The 12579-nt window shown below is 35.2% G+C and overlaps 1 protein-coding gene across 4 annotated transcripts in view; it reads right to left on the bottom strand.

Moving 5' to 3' along the window:
• TCF12 (transcription factor 12) overlaps window positions 1-12579 on the bottom strand; it is a 389492-nt gene that overhangs the window by 38694 nt on the left and 338219 nt on the right. For all 4 annotated transcript variants that reach the window (XM_081227388.1, XM_081227387.1, XM_081227389.1 and 1 more), the window contains 4 exons: window positions 9939-10044; window positions 8767-8906; window positions 8343-8487; window positions 7622-7686 (listed from right to left, as the gene is read on the bottom strand). In XM_081227388.1, coding sequence (XP_081083514.1) covers window positions 7622-7686; window positions 8343-8487; window positions 8767-8906; window positions 9939-10044 — 456 coding nt within the window. The remainder of the gene's footprint in view (window positions 1-7621; window positions 7687-8342; window positions 8488-8766; window positions 8907-9938; window positions 10045-12579) is intronic.

Genomic DNA, 12579 nt, shown 5'->3' with positions numbered 1-12579 from the left:
AGAATAGTCCTTAAAAATAGTTTTAAGAGTCAAAGAAAGTGATTGTTAAAAAGTTACCCCTTATTTCTTTTAGAAAGTTGTTTCAGTAACTACATTTTTGCCAAATTTAGCTCCTAATGATGTGTGAGTGTTGTAAAAAAATCAAACTTGCTTTCAAAGGATATTTTGTCACCCTTGAAGAAAGTGAAAAAACCCTGAAAGTTCTTAAAAAAATGTTCCCAAAATAATCTGTGGACTTTACCTCCTAAGAGGATAACCTATCTGGATGCATAAATTTTGGTATTTTGGCTAAAGGTTTTGTTGCAACACTTTATATTTATTTCATATTGCTAAAAAAAATAGTGACAAATTCATTCAAGTTTACATAATTAACCATTAAACCTTTAAAAAGTCTCCTTAATCCACGCACCAACGGTTCCTAGGAACTCCTCTCTAGGACAATCCCATTCCTATAACAGGCCTCATAAATCATCTTCACATCTCAGCACTTAGGGCAGACAAATCAACTTATTTGGAGAAACTGTGGTCAAATATTTTAAATAGGAACACTACTTGTGGGTGCAAAGTGTCATCCAATAGAAATAATCTTGCTCTGAGTAAGTTTAGAGCTCTAATAAATTTAAAGAGGCCCAAATTATGGCATATATGGGGTCTCAGCACTGGTTTTAAAGACAGTATAACACATTGAAAAATATGTCCCAGATACTGGGACAGGCTCAGGTAAAACAAAATTCCACAGGTCACAATCATCAAACATTAACAGCTTTCATTTTTTTAAAAAGAAGAAGATAGCACCAATTAAATTGTAAGCACTGACTACAAATGAGTATATCTATACCAATTTGTATGATGTTACTAAATTGTAACTGGAAATCCCTTTACACACCAACTCTTTCCAAAGAGCCAGATCTAAAAGTTGTATAGTCAGGTTGGGAAGTCATTTCATTTTATTAAAAAAATTTTTTTTTGCCACACCAGGCAGCTTGCGGGATCATAGCTCTCCGACCAGGGACTGAACCCGGGCCCCCAGCAGTGGAAGTGCCGAGTCCCAACCACTGGACCGCCAGGGAATTCCCAGGTTGGAGAGTCATTTTAGAAAAGTGCAGTTATCAAGAAGACTTCAAAAAACTTTATGGGAAGACTTAGTAATAGGGAAGTAGTATGCTATAAGATCAATGTTGTTGGTCTTAAAGTTGTCAAAGTTGTTACCTTTTAAAAGTTGTTACTTTTCACACCTGTGAAAATTAGCTAAAGGTCACATTTTGTTTCCTAATGGCTTGCATACATACAGTGATTTATTTCAACCATAAGTAAATTAGGTAACGTCACCGAACTTCAACAAAAACGTATCTCAACATACCCTTTTATTTTTGTAAATCACTATTTCTCATGTTTATGATTCAAATGATTATAACTTTTATGAACAACTGATGCTAACATATGAAATATGTCTTGACTATAATACTGGTAAGGGAGGGAAGGGTTGATAACACTGATGGTGGGTGGCTGAGGAGTGAAAGAAGTTCTATATTCATGCAAAATTTTGATTATCATAAACTAGACTAACTTGCTGACTTTCAATTTCCTTGACCGTATGAATTAATCGCATGAAAGCACTGGAGAAACAGCATTCCCTGTGTATCATACCTCCCGCTTTGTTTTCTTCATACTGCTTACATTAATCCCTAATTGTCTAAATTTGTTTACTTGTTTATCATATGTCTCTTTCACCCTTTTCCCTAATGAAATGCATGTTCCAGAAGAGCAAGGACTTTGTCTTATTCAGACCAAAGTGAATTACACAGCATCTGCAGTAGCTTCTGATTCTACAACAGTGCTGGTAAATAAACACTTGCTGAAAGAAGGAATGATATCTTCCTTGAAATAAGTTAGCATTTGAGTATCCCTTTTAAATCCTTGGATGTATAATTTTTACCCAGGCTCCTTCTCTCTTTTACTCTCTCATACAGTTCACTTAATGTAGGTTTTCCGAGAGCTCCAGTCTCAGTTTTCTTTTCTATTTACCTGTGTTTCCTCTCTTTGTAATACCATTCTTTATAAAGTATCAACTATGACATCCATGTGAATGACTCCTAAGATGACACCTCTATCCTCCTACTGGTTGCTGGACTTCTCCATCTGAGCATATCTTTCTTTCATCTCAAGCTCAGTATGTCCAAACCCAAACTTTGCATCACTGCCCCAAGCTTCCCACCTTTCCCATCTCTACTGTTCTGTTTCCTCTATCTCAGTTAGCACCAGTATTCTCATGGTCACCAAAACCACTCTCACTCTCCCCTCCTTTCTCCTGCTCCTCCACTCTTCCCACCATAGACACCAATGCTCACAATTCTCTATAATGTTTCTGGGATGGGCATACATCATCCTCACTGCCATTACACTACCTTAGACTTTTACTAGAACTTATGGCTGGACTATTTAAGTCTTTATATTTTTAGTTACTCCCCGCTCCTTTCATCCCATACATAATTGACTGAGCTACTGTCCTCTACCAGTTTTGAACAAATGCCATATAGCACTTCCTGTTGTCTACTAAATAAAACAGAATGACATTTGATGTATTCCATTATCTGGTTACAAAAATATCTTTCTACCTTATAACCTACATAAAGCATTATAGCAAACAAAATATTTTTTTCATTTTCTGAACACAGCTTGTCCTTGCAAAAGGCCTGTTTCTTAACTTCTCCCTGATGGAATTCTGTAACACATCAAAGCCCAACTCAAATGTAACCTCCCCACTTACAATCATTTTCACTTCCCTTATATTCGTAGTGTAACCTGCTACTTCTCTTTGGTATTTTACTTCACACTATGCTCTATGTTACCATTTTTCTATCTTCTCTCCTTGACTGTAAGCTCTTTGAAAGCAGGGACCTTATACTGTTCAACATTGAATCCATCATTGTCTGTGACTGTTTTGCACAAGTAGGTGCTCAATATTTTAAAAAAAAACAAACTTGAGCGATTAAATTGCACTTGAAATTCGCTACAATACTTTTTGATAAAAAAGCAGAATTCAGTAAATAGCAGTTTATCTCAGCATTTATATAGTGGGGTTCAGTAACAGGAATACCAAGGGGAGAAAAAGATACTATTATAAAGATGAATTCATTTACAAATCAGTTTTATGGTATAAGCTTTGAGAACAACAATATGGTATGGTTCCAATATTTCTGAGAATTAGTGTTGATGTACTAAGCTGTCCATACCACATTGTTAGGCAGGTATGGGCTTTTGAGGATATAAGCAGACTATCAACCCTTATTTTCCCTCATAACTCTGCCATTACAGCTAAATAATCCTTAAGCACGTGAAGGACTGGTGACAACTTCTTTATCTCAAAGAAGGAAGTTTATACTTTAGAGTCATTTTGCAATGACTACCTTGCAATGACTGACTAAGCAAAATGATGTTACATATAAAGTGGGTGTGGGCTCCTAAAAATCACTGTGAAAACAGGAGAAGCAGTACCAAAAGCATATCAACATATAATTTCTGGTGTTTTTATCAAAAGCACCTTCTCCATTTGTATAATAAAAGGTATTTTCTCCACTCACTCATCACATTCCCTGGTTCTATTTTGCCCTAAATTAAAGTGATGACAGACAGAATTGTTACTAATACTTTTCCTGAACTGACAGCCTGGCAAATTACAGGACTTTTTCTTGTCCCTTTTACTTTCATAAAGAGAACATGTATGTGGGAAGGGAGCAACAACATTAAAAGAGCAGAATAATACAGCCTTTTAGATCACAGATCATGTCATTAAACTTCACTTCTGCATATTTATTCTATTACCAAATGACATACAAACTATACTTATTCTATAGAAACTGTTGTGCTACTTTAAGAAATTCTAAACATAAGGCTTTATTTGACAAAGAGCATTCTAACTCAGGAATACATTACTTTTTGTACTTTCTGACCTTAAAGAAGTCCTAACATAGATGTTTCAAAGTAAAAAAAGAGAAGGAAAAAAAATCAGTTACTTAAAAAATGGGGATGGGAGTGATTTAGAATCTAGAGCCTAAACACAAAGTAAGAACTCATTCTACATGCAGTCCATGGTCCTCATACTGTTAAGTGACCAATGATGAATAACTCCCAATACCTTCTGCCAGGCTTAAACGGTAATATGCCTCATTTTACTGCAACAAATGAGGCTCCTCCTCCTATCAGTCATGGTCTATTCCAATCAGCAGGGTGCCAATAAGCCAGAAGCTAATGAAAAGGGCTTCAGACAAAAAAGAAACAATGGAGTGCTCCCAAGCCCAACCTTGGAACTGCGAGCCCAATTTTTTAAACACTACAGTGCACATTTCAGTTAATCTTTATTATGCTAATGTTATTGAGTCTAAGGAACAAAGAAACTTATTTCATGAATTACTTTTAAACATCAACTTCCCTGAATTTTCTTTCCTTTTGTTAGAGACTACTGACCATTTAACTATCTAGATTAAAACATACACACACGTACACATACACATACACAATACACACACATACACATACTCTCTCCCTTTCCTTTGCTCTGAGGTAGAAATCAAAACATAAATTATCACAAAGAAGTCTGATATAATCAACAAAGTTCAACAGTCTTCTTGTTTGATCTCCTCTAAATTAAAGACCAAGTGTTTTGATATGGTATTAGGCACTGAAATAAACCAGATGTTTCTTCTCTATATAACTCTCCATGGGCACAATCTTAAAGGGTTATTGTCTGGCAGACGTTCAGGGAAACACAGAAATGGCACGAATATCCAGATTCTCCTTTCCCTCTATCTACCCCAGTTTATTATCTAAACTAATGCATAATCCATAGGGCTTTGGGAACTTTGTGTAAATACTTTCATGTACAATTCTCTTTCTAGCTATCCTGAGATTAAGACCATAATTATCCAGGCTTAAACCTAAAATAAAGGAACCTTCACGAATGTATTATCTGGCCTTACATGTTTAATCACCCAGTATTCTGTGTGCTTTTTAATACATAAACTGAAGAACAAAGGTTGTAACCTCTGTTTCACACATGAAAGACCATCTAAGACATATATCAGACATTTGGGGAGCTATTAGAAATAACTTCTAATGACAATAGCATGGCATTTCTCCATCTAAACCTAGATGCTGTATTTAAAACGTCACATTCTATAGAACTAAAAATTTCAAATACTCATGGTCACCATTTCCAAAGATCTGTAATACCTAACATCAAATTCTGAGACGCATGTCAGACTCTCAAGTGTAATCCTCATAAAATTCCTTCTCCTCATCTCTTCTAATCCTTCCTATCCCCAGTGTATTTTTTTGTCTGTTTTCAGGACATTCTAAGAGCACTAAAGTGAATGTGAGTTTGTAATGGAAGTTAGAGAAAGAATGTGTTTGGGGGAGATGTCTGGTGCAGAGTGGGGCAAGAGATGGATTGAAGGAAGGGATCTGAAGTGTGCAGACTATGGCATGCAGTGATGGAGCAGATGGAATGCATCACCGTCAGCTATGACAGAAATGATTTATGGAATGACCTGGCTGCTCCTGCCTAGTAACAACACAGGATGACAGAGCTGAGTTTCCATGGCAACCAAAGCCCACCCACTAACTAGATTAAACATTCTCCCCTGGCTTCCACTCACACTGAATTTAGATTTTCTTTTCCAAATGCCAATTGGTTTAGCTAGTATGTTGGTCGTAATATGGGAGAATAGTCAAGGACTTGAAGGGTAACTGAAAAGGAGCTTGGAGGACCACTGAGAACATCACAAATTCCTGCCTGCCTATCTGCCAAGGATCCTTTATGGAAGTCTTCCCTGAATAAAATAAACAAAAACTTTTGAGAAAAAAGCCCCTGAAATGCAGGTTATACTTTTTTAAGTTGCCTAGTATCGAAAGTTCAAATGTTATTTGTCTTTCTACCTGTGAAATATCTGCTACTGGATTCTTACAGAATCAGCAGAAGGAATTGGCAAGTCAATCAAATACCTGGGAGGCACTCATTTAATATTACAGAATAATTTTCTTCCAAAGTAGGTATTTTTCATCATGTGGAGTAAGTCCAGAATAAGTGAGATCACTCCCTTTAATCCTCATCAACACCTTGTAAAATAACAGTCATTGTACCACTGGTCTTTCTGGAAGTGAAGCTAGTTAGATCAGATCTAATCTAATATCTAGGCTTTACCCTTCCTAGCCTGGTGATCCCTAGGGCAAGTTACTTAATCTTTCTGAGCCAAAGTTACTTAACCTTTTAAACCTTAGCTCCTCATCCGTAACGTGGGAATAATAATGCTAACCTCACAGGGCTTTCTTGAGGACTAAATGAAACAACGCATGTAAATGCTTAGTATAGTGCCTAGCACCTAGTAAGCATACAAATTACAGATGATATTTTTGTGGGTTTTGTTATCATCATCATCATTTTTGTCATATGATGTAAGACTGAATTCAACAAACATTTACTGAGCTCTATTTTGTGTGAGCCACCACTATGTGGTAGATGAATTTGACTTGGCTTCATTTCTCAAGAAACGTGTACTGCTCTAGAGTAAGGTTTATTTACAGAAACCATTCACAAAGAGGTTTATCTCTTTAAATTTCAACAGTTGCTTCCTACTACTCACACATTAAGTGGTCTGCCTTCCCCATGAACAGCAGCAAATGTGTTTGACAGAGTTAACTGCACTTCATAGTAAGACATAAGTAAGACAACTCTGTGAAAATTTTGAGAGGCATATCACTCAGGAAAAAAGAAAGGAAGAAAAAGCCTAAGAGGAAACTTTAGAAAATACAAAGCAGAAGTGCCTCTTAAATAATTAGGTTTGGAATCTTTATGGACTACTGGTAAATGTTCTCCCAAAAGAATGGATTTTGTTTCAATGTTTTAAGGATCATATATTAAAACCGATCACTGCCTTTATTAAACCAACTCATTGCTTTATCATTAACATTCTGGTGTGATGTAAACTACTTTCTGAGGAAAATACTATGGGATTCCTTCAAATTAGTTTTACTCATTTTAGTGTGGGTTCTTCAATGAATCTGTTTTTTTCCTTTTTGGAAAGGCTCTCATCTCCTATGTCTTAAATGAATCAGCAGCAGATGCTGATTTTTTCCTTTAAAAAAAATATATAAAATACCTTCCATGGTAGAAAAAAATCCTTATAAAAGCACTTCCTTCTCTGGATCAGAAGAATAACTGAGTTATGTTTCTTGGTTCCACCTGACTTACTTTAATGGGCAACTCACAAAGTATATGTTTAAAACTAATAAACAGATTTAACTATTAACCTCAGTAATCTGTGCTTTAGATTTCAAAATGCCCAAATTTCTTTTTCTTTTCCCTACATCTGTTGCATTAAGACAAAAACAGATATTTAAATTGAAATTAGAAGGACAGTTCTTGTGGGAATAGGGTGGGAAAGTGTTCTCGTGAATTATTTTAAGGGCAGTACAAATCAATACAAACCGAAAATAGCTCTAAATGAGTAATGAAGTGGTCCTGATATAACTACACCCTTTAACGACACATACTGCCCACAAAATCTAATCATTGCATTCAGCAGTGTAAAAATCATTCAGCAAAATATGTAAATTCAGTACTCACAGATGCCAAAGCTTTTCCAAGTGCATCACCTGTCTGTGAGCTTCCAGCAGCATTTCCTCTGGTTCCTGAGTATTTCAAAGAGGAAAATAAATCAAGAAGTTTAGCAGGCAAGCAGGCATGCTTTTTTAGCACTCTGCCATTATTTCAATGGTGTTCTCCATTGTTGTTGCACATCTGTCACAATAAACCTGCAAATACTCTGCCTGTGTTGTATTTAGTAAGCTAAAGATGGGTTCCTTACCAGTTTGTACATTAATGAAAATCAGAAAGTTTCTTTTCTTCCTTTCTTTCATTTTTAAACTCAATACTAAAAAATACGTTGAGTCAAAAGGTACAAATTTCCAGTTATAAGTACTGGGGATGTACATGATAAATATAACTAACACTGCTGTATGTCATTTAGGAAAGTTAAGAGAGTAAATCCTAAGGGTTATCACAAAGAAAAAAATTTTTTTTCTATTGCTTTAATTTTGTATCTATATAAGATAATGAATACTCACTAAACTTATTGTGATAATCATTTCATGATGTATTTAAGTCAAATCAATACACTGTACACCTTAAACTTACACAGCACTATATGTCAATGACGTATCTAAATAAAGCTGGAAGAAAAAAATATGAAAAGAAAAAATATATATATATATATTGAAAAATATGGGATTCACTACAAATCGCCAAATTCAGTTTTAGGGAGTTTTGCCAACCTAAAAAAGCTCACCTAGGATGCTATCTGATCCATTGATGGGAGGGGTGTGTGAGGCAGCAACATAAGGTGAACTGCTGGTACTGGCACGGTGGAAGCTGGACATTGGTGGAAGACTTGTGTTTATGTCTGTTGGTGAAACTGAGTGTGGAGGATAACTCTAAAGAAAGGGGGAAAGAGACATGATTTACTAAATACATTTTCTGAATAATATGCACATATAACTGGGCAACTACTATAACAGGTTAAAAAGAACATCATAAATTAGCAGCTGAAGAGCACTACTCTTGTCATTTACTTTTTCAAAAGGCATGAAGTAAGCCTAGAAGTATTTCAAAATTCAGAAGTTTTGGCAGAATCAAATCTTACACTTGTAATCCAAAAGAAACACAAGTGAGGACAAAGTGTTGCTGCACCCTAGTCATGTGTTACAGCCTACCAAGCGGTCATGTGAATGAAGGCTGCCATAACTACTGGACTGAGACATGTGGGAAGTGGAGGTCCCCAGAATTCCACCAAAACCAGGCTGGCTCATCCCATTTGATGAACTCCAAAGGTCAGAAGAATTGTGGGTCCCATCTAAGACAAAAAGAGAAATATAAAATTTTCCTTAGCCAATATTTTTTCTTTTATTTTGATGATGCTATAAAAATTCAAAGGGTACCCTCCAGATATGTTTTTCCTTCCCTTTCCAACCTAGTCTTACATCTAGTTTTCTTCCCTCCAAACTGTATAGTTACTATGTTAAATGAAGGAATAAAGCTTTATAGTTAGAGGGAGAAAAAGCAATTGAAACTGTAGTAGGCAGATCATTATAAAAATCCTCACAAGACCTAAATTCGTATCAGGGAGGACAATAAAAATTCCAAATCTGGGGATAGGTTGGATTTAACTTTTGGTTAAATGGTATACCCATATACAAAAAGTTCTTAATCTATAAGCAATGTATATCATACCAAACATTCTCAAACTAGAATAAAGAAGTTTCTCTTACAGAGAACCTAAGTAATGGATAATGACTATATTATAGTCAGCCTTCAAAAGAAATGTGTTAGCAATGACTTCACTCACCAATGTAAAGTCAAGGAACCATTTATGTAGTAATATATTGCTCCCATAGTCCAAAACCACAGAAGACCAAATAAAAATGATTTGCTAGACAAGAATGAAAGGAAGTGCAACACTTTTTCTCTCTTAAAGTCTTATTCTGTTCTATGATATTCACTTTTATTTGCACTGATAATTCTAGGGGTGATATGAATCTGTAATTTAAACAAGAAACTAAAATTGTTAATAGCTTTTATACATTTAAATCCTAAAATGAGAAAGAGCAGCTTTACTCACTTTTCTCAACTGAAGTCCTTTATAAATTCAATCAATATTAGATGAGCACTCCGATGCTTCGCTGAATAATCCAACTACATTGCAGTCAGCAATAATTAGCAATAGGAAACTTTAAAACTAAATTTTAATTTGCTTCAGCCAAACATATCTAGATAAAAAATGCCTGAACTTCTATACAGATATTCTCTTTCCTCACAACTTTAAAATATTAGCTAATATACAAGAGATAACTGTTGTAGTACTTGACAACTATTTGGCAGTACTTACCTTGCATAAAGAAAGTGCTAGCAAACATACTGGTTGGTGGCTTGGGAGATGGATAACTAGGAGATTCACGGTTGAAGTCATCTGAATTTGGAGATGGTGCATATACCTTAAAATTAAACAGGAAATTTAATTAAAATGTAAATTACTGTCATACCACTTATGTAAAATGTGTTACATTTCCTGAAGGGCCTAAAAAGGCCTATCCAATATCTTAAAAGGCCTACCGCAAATCCAAATAAACTGCCTAAATCCTCATAAATAACGTCTAACTTGGACATTAACTACCTGCTTGTTTTTAGCTGATCACTAGAGAAAAAACTATTCTAAATATCCCTGTAATGCATCTTTCTGTGACAATTACATCAGGTGGTTGAATAAAGTCACAAATGTTGACTTTGCTTACAAAACACAAATCCATATAGGCTCGTGATTCAAAATGTGATAGTGGAAACTAATGTCTTTTGAATACAGCATCAAATAAAATTTGTTTTATTTTATGAATTTGTTCATAAAATCCATCTTTTCACTGTTACAAGATTTATCAAAATCAAAATGAGTCAGATTAAATGTTACTATTCTTTACTACTATTAAAAGCTAACTGTGAAAGGCACAACACAATTGTTCAGAAACTTCCTTAACTTAGTAGGGTTGGCGAAATTAAAACCAAGTTCTGCTCAGGGGTTTTAATTCTTTAATTTCAAGCACATTTTCAAGTCTGGCACAGCTTTCAGGGAAGTCTCATTTAATCTGTCAGAGCAGTATTAATTTCCTTTGGTAAACCTTTGCTTCAGATAAACAAAGTATGAACATTTAGAATTGGCAAATGGCCAACTGTGTCATTTCTCTGGAAAACTAAATGGGCATCCAAATAACTGTAATAATCAAAACATGATCAAACCATTCTCAGGATGACTACTGAAACCAAGAAGGAAAACAAGTAAGTAACACTTAAGGTGATGCATGGTCTGTGAAAGTAAAAGTAAGCCAGGAGTCAGGAAGAATGGAAAGGTGTCCTATTGTGAGCAGTGTATGAAACATATTTCTTTTGTTTAGTCTGATAAGGGTACATCTATTAAATTTTAATCCAAAATAAAAATTCAAAGTGTTCACTTAACGGGGAAAAAAGTAACTAGCTCAATAAAATTATGGGAGGATGCATAAAAAAAAGCATACACATATTTTTTGCATAAGCACAGAAGATTTCTGGAATTACACGTAAGAAACTTAATGGTTATACCTCTGGACTTATAATTGGGGAGGAAAACGTTTGCTTTATGCCTTTCCACACAGTTTGATATTTTTATCAAGCATACATTCCTATGCACTAATAAAAAAGTGGTGGAAGCACACACAGATTAAAATGGGAGCCAATTTTTTATTTACATAAACTGTCATTTATTCTTTGTCTGAGGCATTAACTAACTGTAAAGATTCCTGGCAAATTACCTAACATTCTGAGACTCAGTTTCCTCATTTGTAAGATGGTGCTAACATTACCTGCATGGGGGGGGCGGGCAAGGGTTGATGGGAAGATTAGGTGAGATAATACATACAAAATGTTTAGGGAATTACCTGGCGGTCCAGTGGTTAGGACTCTGCACTCTTAATGCTGAAGGAACAGGTTTGATCCCTGGTTGGGAAACTAAGATCCCACAAGCCGCGCAGCCAAAACAAAACAAAACAACCTCCCCCCAAAACAAACCAAAAAACAAACAAAAAACACAAAAACAACCTGGATTCCTCAAGATGGCTAAGGCGCACAGAAGGCTCAAAAATGTTTAGCATGGTAACCACTCACTAAGTATTAGCTAATAATATCATCTTTCTAATTCTTATAAGAGCAGTTACACTGCTACATATTGTCCCTGTTTAGTACTCAACTGCTATTTCTTATAGTTTTTGTCCGACATCATCCTACTTATATACAGTTCACCCTAGATAAAAGGTTAAAAAGTCAATTTTTAGTCTTCTTGCTAGCCATGCTATTACAAGCACAGGTGTGTCTTTTTAATGGACCGGCATTCAGGTTAGTTTCCTACTTCTTACATCCCAGAGAGGAAAACACACACTTGTGGTACCTGAGAAGTTTGGGACAAGATATATTCCTAAGAATTACCCAGAAGGATCCTAGATAGGGGATTATGCATTATATAGATTAAACATATTTTTCTAGTTTGGTGCTATGACATAAAGACAGAGTTAGAATGAAAGAATTGGATATACACAAATGTGTTTGCAATGTATTAGATAGGCTGATAGGCAGGAAAAGTTTTCAGGAAAGGAATTTTGTACTTTTTTCTTTTAATCAAGTTTCAGCATCAAAATTTAGCTTTAGCTAGATGTCCTCTGTCCCCTTTATAATATACAGATTTTTCCCAGACTACGTTGAAACCACGAACAACAAAAAAGAGATGTAGAAAGAAAATACAAATGAGAATAAAATTTAGAAGACAGCATTAGAACATGTTTTTGTCACAAATGCTTATTTACTATGTATACCATCACTGATCTGAAGGTATACAATATAAAGTTCTCTAATTCTATCTAGGTTTTAGATTGAAACAGTATGTAAACCTCCCAATGATACTTATGAAAAACTCCAGTTTTGATGTGTCATTTCACACAAAAAAATCTACATAA

The sequence above is a fragment of the Mesoplodon bidens genome (genome assembly GCF_964165515.1).
Source record: "Mesoplodon bidens genome assembly, chromosome: 3".
Lineage (NCBI taxonomy): Eukaryota > Metazoa > Chordata > Mammalia > Artiodactyla > Ziphiidae > Mesoplodon > Mesoplodon bidens.
This window is presented reverse-complemented; position numbering and strand designations above follow the sequence as displayed.